The sequence below is a fragment of the Primulina huaijiensis genome, unplaced genomic scaffold (assembly GCF_012295235.1).
Source record: "Primulina huaijiensis isolate GDHJ02 unplaced genomic scaffold, ASM1229523v2 scaffold4153, whole genome shotgun sequence".
Taxonomy (NCBI): domain Eukaryota; kingdom Viridiplantae; phylum Streptophyta; class Magnoliopsida; order Lamiales; family Gesneriaceae; genus Primulina; species Primulina huaijiensis.
In genome coordinates this window covers 57,176-68,825 of record NW_027359894.1, presented here as the reverse complement: position 1 = coordinate 68,825, position 11,650 = coordinate 57,176, and the positions used below count along the sequence as shown (strand labels likewise).

Here is an 11,650-nt window from a genome sequence, read left to right as displayed (position 1 = left end):
TTAAAAAAAAAAAACAAAAACAAAAATAAAAACAAAATAAAGTACCTAGATTACAATATTTTTAAAAAAAAAAATTAAAATATGATACATATATAAAAAAGTTCTCTTTTTTTGTTTTTGTTATAAAAGAAGAAGCTAATTTAATGGTTCCAATGTTTTAAGTCAATTATCCCAACCACTTTTCGTCATCATTCTCATTTCTTGACAATCAATTAGCTAATGTAATTAGATTTTATTCTATTAAAAAAAAGTCGAATTGAAGAAACTTTCAATGAAACCTTTGACAATGAGACTACAATAAATATTTGTAGGAAAAAATAAAACAAATAAAATAAGTAAAGGTGTCATTAAATATAAGTGATAGCATGTTGAAAACTTCACCTCTCATTCTCCATGGGATTATCTTTCTGTATCAAGACGTGTATATATAAATTAAATATGTAATTTTTGTATAAAAGATTTAGATGTTATATTGTTAAATAAAAACTTAGAAATTACCTTTTATGAGATTTTTTAAAAAAATTAATTGGAATAGTTTTATATATTATAATTATAATTAGTTATTTTTGAATTTACGACGTTGTATGATAATTTTTGTATTGAGAACAATCATATAGTTATGTTTTTTTTTAATTATAACGATGGAAACAAATCTTATGGTTAAATTTAATTTAAAAAACCCAGTCAAGGTATTAAATTTTTCGATTGTTCGTAAAACGAATCGATCAAAATAATTTGTTTCTCAATTGTGATTTTGCTTTTATTACAAGTATCGTGATGACTAGTTCAACTATGCATGGAGTAATAATTCTACCCGAATCCAAAGCTCATTCAAGATTTGTAGTCTCCATGTTAAATATTTTTTCCTTTTTTTATAAATGTAGCCGTGCCATATTTAACAAATCATACACGAGGTTGTTCACGTAACGATTGTTAGCCAAATTGTTAATAACAAAATATAGAAGCAATGAATGAAAACAATCTCATAAAGATACAGACATAGCACTAATCCAAAGTAGTATGCAACTGAAAATATAAATATCGAGTTTGTAAAACAATAAGAAACCAGTAAATCAAACCGAGGTCTGTAAGAAATATAGTTTTTTTAAAACAGATTTATCCTCTCTGATGGTGCTTCGATGATCTAGATGAATAATTGTTTCCCAGGATACAACGGTAAAATCTTGCATCAACTTAGCACGAAGTAATTACAGTGACGAATTGAAAATTTACATTTACTTTATCACCAAAACTTACGAAGGTCAAATGAAAAGATAACAATATGAAATATAAGAGAATGCTTGAGATATATCTTGAATATTTGTAAAAATAATTTTTGTGTACATGGAATTATGAAATTAACATACTATTTATAACATTCAAAATTAACTTATGCATATGAAGAGCCAAAAATCTTCAATTAAAAAAAAATATGGAAAGTCAAAAGACATAATTTTTATTCAAACTTTAAATTTACGAGAAATTTCCAACAACGATAATGCGAAATAAACTTATAAGTATGAGAACAAATAAATTTACGTTAAAAAATCTTTGACGGTTTAAAAAAACCTCTATCAAAGGAAAATTTCACCATATCAAAATCTAAGTATACAAAAAGTCTCAACTGTTCGCTCAACAAATCGTGAAATCCGACTTTATATATATGTATGTATTTATGCAAATATGTATATGTCTATGTGCCCGCACATAAAAAATAGTAAAAGTTCATAGCATTGATCCGTAACTCAACACTAACATGCATAAAATTCTCATAAATTCTCTACGATGTTTGTTTTTTCAAAAATAAAAATAAAAATAAAAAAACACACAACACACACTCGAAATATGAAATAATCCCTTGCGAGATATGGCGCTCTGACCGAGTTTCACTTGCAAGGCCGCAAGACTCCAATAGAAAAAGAGCCAGGAAGAATTTTTACTTAGCGTGTATGACTCTCCATTTGTGAGCCATTCATCCTACGGCGCTTCATCTTTATTGTGAGTTGTAACTGATTAAATTAAAACCATATTAAAAATTGTTGTGTGCGTCTATATATATTATATATATTATTAATAATCTGGGTTCATTGCTCTGTCCTCTCGTCTCTTCTCAAATATCAAAAACTCTCCGAGTAGCCGGCTGTAATTCCTGTTTTATGCCATCATCAATCGAAATTTCTTGGTGATTTTTGTTGTTGATCATATAGATTCTTTGTTTACGAGATTGTTTTTGAGCTGCTTTTGTAGAAAGATCAGGTTTCTTAAGTAGCCAGTAATTCCTGATCTTCAGGTGCACTCAAAATCAATTCTTTTCCCGTTTTCGGAAGTGGGTTGATTTGAAGGTTTGTTGTAACATCGTGGGGTCTGGTTAAAGATTCGATCTTTAGATTTATTGGGTGCGATTTCAATTCAAATGGTATTTTTCCTCAGCTCGATTTCGGATGACCAGCTTATGGGCGTGGCTAAATCTGTGAACTCGGCCGACCCTTGTTTGAAAATGAGGCAAATTAATCAATTTTACAAGAACAGAAAGAATCCCAACTCCCCAAATCATGTTACGACCCCCGCCTGTGAGCAATCACGCTCTGCCTTGATTGATGTCGTAATCTTGATTGCTGTGATTGGTGCTTTTGGGGTTTTGCTCTATCCCTGTGCCAAGATTTTAGTGCACAAAACCATCGAAGTTGGTGAAGAAGTCTTGGAAGTTCTGAGTGAGGAAATAGTTGGTGCTCCCATGGTGTTTGGATGCTTAGGCCTCAGCATGTTGTTTTCAGCATCCGCACTCGTGGCTATCATCGTGTTTATGGATAGAAAGTGCGGGAAATCGGGCTGTAGAGGGCTTCGCAACGCAGCTGAATTCGACATTCAGTTAGAGACAGAAGAGTATGTAAAGAAGGGAAACTATCCACCCAAAAATGCAATAAAGAAGGGACTGTTCGAATTGCCGCGTGATCACCATAGGGAATTGGAGGCAGAGCTCAAGAAAATGGCGCCCACTAACGGGAGGGCGGTTCTGGTTTTCCGAGCTACGTGTGGTTGTTCTGTTGGCAGAATGGAGGTTCCAGGGCCAAAAAAATCTGGGAAGGTTAAGAAGTAGTGTTTTCTTTTCTTTGAGCAACAAATTGGATACTGGAGTATGCATAAAAATAGTTATAGGAATACTTCAAGATCTCTGCGATAAATCATCTCAATAAAATACAGAAGGGTTAATTGAAGAACGTGGGATTCATTTTTGTCTGATTTATTATCTTCAGCTATTCATGAAGTTTTTATTCTTCTTGTGCTCCTTTGCTTTATTGCTGGATAATTTTCACTCAATAAAATACAGAAGGGTTAATTGAAAACATGATATGTGCGGGCACAACCAGACTGCCTGTATCGAATTTTACACTCTAATCATGTGCAGGCTTTTATCTGTTCAATGCAAGATTGTTATGCTGAGAGTAATTGCTGCTTCATCCATGCACTTGAGGGGTTGGATTTTCATTCACTTAAATCCGTATCCGAAATATCAAAAGCTAGACCATCACTTGTGATTTTCAAGTACATCGTTTTCTTTGCCATTCAGTTGCCGTTGTTTCTTTATTCAATACTTCTGGTTTTCGGAAGATCTCGGCTTGACCGATCCCGGATAACAAAGAAATTGGCATTGGCATTGGCTAATAAAATAATTAATAATAATCAGAAATTTGTCATCTTGATTAGAATCTCAATATTACAAACAGAAAAACTTTTGTGAGATGGTTTCATGAGTTAATTTTGTGAGACGAGTATTATATTTGAGTCACTTATGAAAAAATATTAATTTTTACGTCAAAAGTATTACTTTTTCATTGTTGTAAATATGAGAAGAGTTGACTCTCACATGAATCAAGATCTTTGATATGGTTTCCCTATATACCTGTTATTTAACAAAATTAGTAAATTTTACCGCTCAAAATTTGTGCATAAAGTTCACCGAGTATGCTAAGCATATGTGATTGACTTCAATTTACTTTTGAAACACACTACTCGTTGACCTGTGTATCAATTTTTTTCCATGAAAAATGCACCATCAAGCTCAAGCGGAGCTGCTTGCCAGGTACGGTTGGGTTAGAACTGAACCGTGAACCGGTTTTGATTGAGTTCGATTTCAGATCGAAACACATTAAGTTTTAATATTCGATTTTTAATGATGCTAAAACTTTTTTATATATAGATTAATATTTTATTCTCATCATTTAACTCCATATTTTAAATCTAAATTCAGTTAATGTATGTGCTACATTACTGACAAAAGGCTGCTTATGCTTGCTTCTATACATTTTGTTTAAATGTTTACAAAAACTCGAAACTAGACGAGTTCGGAGATAATATTTTCGGGTATAGGTTGAGGTTCGACGAATTTTCAAATCTTTGCCCCAAATTAGGGGTTGATATGGGGATGATATCCCCTTACTTGTTCTGATGATAATAATAACTTCTTTCATAAAAATTAACAAATCAGAAAAATCAAGACAATGATTTAATCCTCGCGAGATCGGGGATGAGATCGGGTTGAGGATGGCAAACCCGTCTGATCCCATTGCCATTCGTAGATTATTTGAAGCATGTATATGGATTAATCTTCGCGGGGTCAAGATGAGGACTTTCCGATTAGATAGATAGAACTGGGGATAGATGCAGAGATGAAAACTTAGTCCTTGCGGAGATGGTGATGAAGAATCCTCAATTAGAAAAAATGAGGACTTGAGCAAAGATGAGGGGCAGGTTTTGGATTTAGGGATGGAGATGGAGAAGGCATCCCTGACTCATTCTCATCCCTACATAAAAAGAAGTCTTAAACAAAAATAAGCAAATTTGGAAGCATTCTATAAAATATTATCATTTATACAAAAGCAATTAGTTGTCTATGTGATATTTAAAGTAATCCAATAAAATATTTTCAAAGTATATTTTTCTATTTTCAAAAAATATATAATATATTTTTATCAAATTTCTCTTCCAAGTCACCAAAAAAATATTGGCTGTCAATCATTATCATTATAATAATGATTTGGAAAAATAATTACCCATCATTATCAGCTTATCGCCAATGATTTATTTTATTTATTTAAGAAAATAAATGGAAACGAAATATAACTAATAAACAGTTGTGCCAAATTAATGGAAATATTTAACCTTCATTTAGTGTAATTTAATACTATGACCTCTGCAGGTTTTCTATATTATCATCATCTCACTATGTGGGCCGCTAAGTTGGACTGATTTGTAAGGCTCATGGGTCTATTATTTTTGACAAAAACTCATGTGACATAATTTCACGGGTAGTATTTTGTGAGATAGATATTTTATTTAAATCATCCATAAAAAAATATTATTTTTTATGTTAAGAGTATCTCTTATTTGGGTCATCCATAAAAAAATATTATTTTTTATGCTAAGATTATTATTTTTTTATTGTGAATATCGGTAGGATTGACTTGTCTCACAGATAAAGATTCGTGAGACCGTCTTACAAGAGACATACTCATCTTTTTTTATCTTTCCTTTCCTATTAGTAGAACTCTTCACTGCAAAGACCGCGGAGTTATATTATTATCAACGAGTTATCATGACTACTGTGATTATAGAACACAAAATAAATAGATATATGAGCCTTACAATCTTAGTATCTTTAAATAAAATATTATTTATCATTTAATTTTTTCTTGAATTTATTTATTTGAAAATGATCTTACATTAATTAATTTTAATATCTAGTGTATATTAACATAAAGTAAATGACGTCAAAATAATAACTTCAATTTATAAAAAGTTAATTTAATCACTAGAGAGTATATTACATATTTTGTAGAAATAATAATACGTCTTTAATTTTAATTTTAATTTTTTTAAATTTATTTCACATTTTATTATCAGATTGTTTGATCAAAAGTTTTGATACCCCAAATTATTAAATATTTTGAATTTTAAAAATTAACCAAAATTTTTATACTCCTATATTTTTAAGTAAAAAAGTGTATTAAATGTGATTTTTTTGTTCACATACAAATATTATAACATTTAAGGTTTTTTTTTGGGTAAATCAACATTTTACAGTAAAGGAAAGTAATGGATATATGCATCAAGAAATTTTTTTTAAAAAAAATTGGATGGGTCATATTGTTAAAAATAATAATAAAATAGTAAGTAAAATGTATTTAATAAAATATGGAATGTAATTTCTTGATAAATATTTTTTAAAAAACTAATACACTTTCCAAACAAAGGAAATTAATTAATACTTATTCCTTCCCATGCCACAAATTCACGAATGAAAATTCAAATAATATAGATATTATTTAATACATATAATAAATTTATCCTTATTCTTGGATTTTTTTACTTAATTTTTTATTTTAAAAAAATTAATAATGTTTATATTCAATAATTTAGGTTAATGAACATATGAATTAATAATAATTTATATATTTTCAATAAAAATCATAATCCAAATTTTACAAATATAAACTAAAAATAAAAATAAACTAATCTTATGAATTGCAATCTCAAATTAATTTCAAACCCTTTTGGATTAAATCCATAATAATATGTACAAAAACCAAATTTCAGAAAACATTAATCATTCTATGCCCATATTATCAGGTGGCGATTCACTATTCCCATCATTATCCGTACTTCCCGAACCCGGATCCCCTACGGACCGACCCGACTCCGCATCTGGAACCGAATCACGTGCCCGAGCAAAGAACACATGGATCCTCAGTCCATCCCCTCTCCCGTCCTCCCCCTCCTTCGCCTCCTCCACCGGCATACTGAATCTGCAGACGGGGCAGGATCCATGGATCCCCAGCCACTTTTCTATACAACCCGGATGGAATTTGTGTTTGCAGGGCATCTCCTTGACTTCGCCGTTGACCTCGTAATCGGATAGGCAGATCGAGCAGTCCAGGCCCGGTTCAGATACATGGACCAACGGAAGCGACTCGATCGAGACTTTGGAGGCTGGCAGGTGGCCTTCCTTCGATGGGATCTCCCGGAGGATAGCCTCAATTTCGAGGGAGCCTTCTACTAGAGTGATGGATCTGGTCGATTGGTGCACGAACACGGCTACATCGCGGATGGAGGCGCCAGTGGTTGAAGCCATGCTGATGATCCAGGGGACGAGGAGCGCGGTGACGCCTCGCGTGCTCAGCTCCTCCAGGGACGGAGGAGGAGATCCAGGTGCCTGCGTAGGTTCTGGCGTGGACATGGATCGCGTTTGCCGAGGAATTTTTGGGATTCGGAAGAAAAATGCAAGTTTTTACGGTGTGAAATTGGAAATTGCTATTCGAACGTGGAAGGGGTATATATGTTGAGGAGAACGGCGGCCGCCTGGTGGGGAAGGTTATGGAAGAATCTAGAATAACTCGAAAATATTACGTTTTTCTTTGATTATTTTGTCTTAAAAACATATTTCTAATTTTTAAAAGGGAAAAAAAGTTTGTTATTTTATTTTCTGAGATTTACTTTAGTATTGTCTCAAATATTGATCTTTTAATGTATTAATTTTTAATTCTATATAATATCAGACATTCTAAAAGTTATTTAATAGATCAAAATTTACGTGATTTAACCGTAACAGTATATATATATATATATATATATATATATATATATATAGGTTATGAATATTGATTACCATGCGAAATGGATAAAACTATTTGTTACCTATGAACATTAAATAATTATCAATATGTTGTGAATTATATTAAAATTGACACAAAACAATAAGCGATATATTCAACTATTATATTATTGCCCATCAACTTAATATATATATATATTTGATTATTATACATATATGTTTGATCTCATGAGCTACTACTATAAGCACATATATGAGCGTGATATTTATCTGTTGAATATACAATTTCATCATATACAATTAATAGACTCACATCAGCTATGCTAACATACATGCTCACAGTAGATGTTCATGAGATCATATACCAAATCGTTATTACACATAACATATTATAAAATGAGGCCAGAATAATTTTCATAAATATTAAAAATGAAAATCACGAAAAAACAATTTGGTATTAGGCATTTAATTATACTTGGTTATAATATATTTATACTTCTTTTAAATATTAAAAATGAATACTCACGCCTATTAGTATCTAATCTGGGATAGAAGTCCCATGTATTTTTAATCCAAGCTCCGTCCCTGAACGTAATAGCTTGCAAATCACATTAGTCGAGTAAACAACATTATGCAAACTTTATGTGATAAGCTCGTCCAATAATATATAATATGTTGGTAAGGGGATTGAATTCCTGACCACTTTACCAACTCGAACACCAATTTAAGACATTAAATATTTGCACTTTCCTTGCATAGCAAACATAGTACGAGGAAATTAACAAAGCCTTGCTACGATACCAAATTAGAAGGAACCTTATTATAAGGATATGCATAAATTTGAGATCTTCGGGTGATATTCCCATGATATCTTAATCACGAACTAAAATAATACTTGCGATTCTTGGGTGGTTAATTTGCCGAATTCTTGGGGAAGACATGCTTATTTTCACAGCCTGCTGCTTATATATATTGTTGAGAAAACCATTCATAAGTATGGAGTCGCAGTGCATAGATTCTTTGGGGCAAGATCATGAAGAAGGAAACAAGCAAGTGGTAGGTGTCCTAAATATTCTCCCTTGTTTAAATTCTACGTTGCTAAGTTTGTGTTGGCACCATGTCAAGTGAGACGTAGAAATCGTCGGCATCTTTGTTACTTTTCGCACCAGCTCCAGATCGATCGTGCCGAAAACAAGGTCCATATTCTTGTCATCGGATTCTTCCTGCACTGGTTTCACTCTTCTCCTAAAGTACCAACACTTGTTCTTCGCTTGCATGCCATTCAATAGTTGTAGTTTCTTCAGGGAAAAATTAAATCCAGTGAAGAAATTGTAGTTTAAATACCAATNATATATATATATATATATATATATATATATTAACAAAAGAACTCACTGATTAAGTACCATCTTGTTTCATGATACGCCTGAATTTAATCACGTTTTGAAATTTGACGGTACGAACCATTTCCGGATCGATCCGATCGAAACCATTGTCATTAAGAAGAATGGATAGAGCCATTTACCTTCCTCAGTGCATTGGTTAGGTCATATAGAAGGTGTAGATCTCGTGGGTCTTCCACCGGCGGACGAGTCCTCCACGAGATTTCCTTAAATATTCTCCTCACATATTTTTTCTCTTTTTTATGATCTCTTTCGACATATAACCTAAAAACTTGTATGCATTTCTCAACGACCTTCAACACTTCATTTGCCTTCATCATGACTTCTCCTACCATCCTCCTATTTTCTTCTTTCTTCACACATCCTAATCCAAAATTTCATATATAAATTACACAAAAATAGAATAAAATCACTTCGTCTTTCATTTTTAAAACACATGCACGTATTGTACGCTTGTACATACTGTCACGCCCCGACGGGCCCGTCGATGCGTGACTGCGCAATGGGCTCTTATAGCAATTACTTCGTATTCGTCCTCGCTTTACGAAAATGATTAACCCAAGTTGCTATAGAAGTCCATTGTAAGCCATTATAAACTCAGTTTAAATTTTTTAGTTTCTCGATATGGGACAAGGGTATCACAATCACCCCTCCTTCTGAACGCGACGTCCTCGTCGCGACCTGACCCCTCGATCCACCAGCACCGAAAATCTAGAGGTGGCTCCTACAGGTTCAAGAGGTGGCTCCCGTCATGTAGCACTTTTTCTTGCATGTTCAAGAGGTGGCTCCCATGCACGTAGCACTTTGCCCCGCATAGCACTTATTTCCCGGTGTTCCATGCCGGTGACCGGCTCTGATACCATTCTGTCACACCCCGACGGGCCCGTCGATGCGTGACTGCGCAATGGACTCCTATAGCAATTACTTCGTATTCGTCCTCGGTTTACGAAAATGATTAACCCAAGTTGCTATAAAAGTCCATTGTAAGCCATTATAAACTCATTTTAAATTTTTATTTTTTCGATGTGGGACAAAGGTATCACACATACACTTTTTTTGTTAAAGTCCTGTTTTAATAATATTTTTGGAGAAAAAGTTAATATATAAATAACTAGAACTTGTATTATAAGTTAAGAACTATAAATGATTTAGCATATATTAATTTTTGAATAATGCTAAAGGTACAACTAAAATATTGTACAACGATATTTACAACAATTAAATCGTGAGATTTTGTTATTATATCGTGAGATTTTGCATTGAATTTATCATGAAATTTTGATAAATGAACTTTTTGCATTAAATTTTTTGTGTTATAACAATTGTTATACAAATTTGGTTGTATATAAAGCATTACTCATACTTTTTTTGAGGTTATGTATTCTGATTATGTCAATATATAATTATATATATTGTGGATTATCATTAGTTAAATTCAAAGCGGCCACTATCGCACTTTCAATCTTTAGAATGATATTGTATTATATAATATGTTTGTATAGATATATGTAATATATTAAAATATATTATTAATGTGTAAGAAAGGTACACTTCAATATTTAAATATTTGATTATTTAAAAATTTCTTGAAAGGAGACGACTTCAATCTAGTGAATCGTCATCGATCTTATCGCAATGAATGGCATGCATCTAATGTNTCCGTCGATAATTTGTCAAATATCAATTTAGTCTCTCGATAATTATAAAAGTCAAATATCAATTTATTCTCTCAATAATTATAAAAAAATCACTTTAAGCTCTCGATAATTATAAAAAAAACCGTACACACGCACCGCGTGTGCCAAGTAGCTAGTCTTTAGAAGGATATTGTATTATATAATATGTTTGTATAGATATATGTAATATATTAAAATATATTATTAATGTGTAAGAAAGGTACACTTCAATATTTAAATATTTGATTATTTAAAAATTTCTTGAAAGGAGACGACTTCAATCTAGTGAATCGTCATCGATCTTATCGCAATGAATGGCATGCATCTAATGTTTTTTTTATGTATATAAAAAAAAATAATATCTATACCAATCAGTGTTTCAATATACATTATTTGATATTTTGAAAACTTTATTTATATTATCAAAATTGATCAATGATATTTTCGTAATTTTGAAATTAGCAATAAAAAAAAGGAAAATAAATAATAAAATGAAAGGGGAAAGAGAAAAGAAAACGGACCATACCGCCCCTACAAAAAAACGTCTGTCTACACCCCTGCTCATTAATAATAACTAGTGCACCTACGCACGCAACATATTTTTTATAATTCATTTGATTTATATTTAAATGAGGATCAAAATATAATTATAAAAAATAGTGAATGACTACACTGTAATTTTGATTTATAAATTAAAAAATAAATTGAATAAAAAAATAAGCTAATTAAGAATTGAACCTATAACCTAAACACTAAGAAACAATGACTATATCAATTGAACTACATATAATTTGCATTAAAAATTTAACATTTTATTAATATATATAATTATTAAAACAGATCATGACACCAAAGTTAGTTACTCTAAGTGTCTCAAACTTAATAAAATAGTTGTATAATATTTTTTTATAATTTATTTGATTTATATTTAAATGAGGATCAAAATGTAATTATAAGAAATA

The 11,650-nt window shown here is 31.6% G+C and overlaps 4 protein-coding genes across 4 annotated transcripts in view; 1 reads left to right on the top strand and 3 right to left on the bottom strand.

Annotated features, from left to right (window-relative positions):
- LOC140969402 (casparian strip membrane protein 5-like) overlaps positions 1–1,001 on the bottom strand; it is a 4,367-nt gene extending 3,366 nt beyond the window's left edge. The window contains exon 1 of the mRNA XM_073430723.1: positions 996–1,001. Within this exon, the coding sequence (XP_073286824.1) occupies positions 996–1,001 (6 nt within the window). The remainder of the gene's footprint in view (positions 1–995) is intronic.
- A 1,086-nt stretch (positions 1,002–2,087) lies between these two features.
- LOC140969398 (uncharacterized) lies at positions 2,088–3,313 on the top strand. The gene has a single exon (XM_073430720.1). The coding sequence runs from the start codon at positions 2,414–2,416 to the stop codon at positions 3,095–3,097; it is 684 nt and encodes a 227-aa protein (XP_073286821.1). The 5' UTR covers positions 2,088–2,413; the 3' UTR covers positions 3,098–3,313.
- A 3,121-nt stretch (positions 3,314–6,434) lies between these two features.
- On the bottom strand, positions 6,435–7,377 carry LOC140969418 (E3 ubiquitin-protein ligase MPSR1-like). Its single transcript, XM_073430760.1, has one exon. The coding sequence runs from the start codon at positions 7,232–7,234 to the stop codon at positions 6,605–6,607; it is 630 nt and encodes a 209-aa protein (XP_073286861.1). The 5' UTR covers positions 7,235–7,377; the 3' UTR covers positions 6,435–6,604.
- Positions 7,378–8,364: 987 nt separating this feature from the next.
- LOC140969425 (uncharacterized) overlaps positions 8,365–11,650 on the bottom strand; it is a 5,230-nt gene continuing 1,944 nt past the window's right edge. The window contains exons 3-4 of the mRNA XM_073430774.1: positions 9,135–9,376; positions 8,365–8,907 (exon numbers count right to left, since the gene is read on the bottom strand). Of these exons, the coding sequence (XP_073286875.1) occupies positions 8,641–8,907; positions 9,135–9,376 (509 nt within the window). The 3' untranslated portion in view covers positions 8,365–8,640. The remainder of the gene's footprint in view (positions 8,908–9,134; positions 9,377–11,650) is intronic.

Coding starts and splice junctions, on each gene's coding strand:
- LOC140969398 (XM_073430720.1), top strand. CDS start 2,414: ATGGTATTTTTCCTCAGCTCGATTTCGGATGACCAGCTTATGGGCGTG.
- LOC140969418 (XM_073430760.1), bottom strand. CDS start 7,234: ATGTCCACGCCAGAACCTACGCAGGCACCTGGATCTCCTCCTCCGTCC.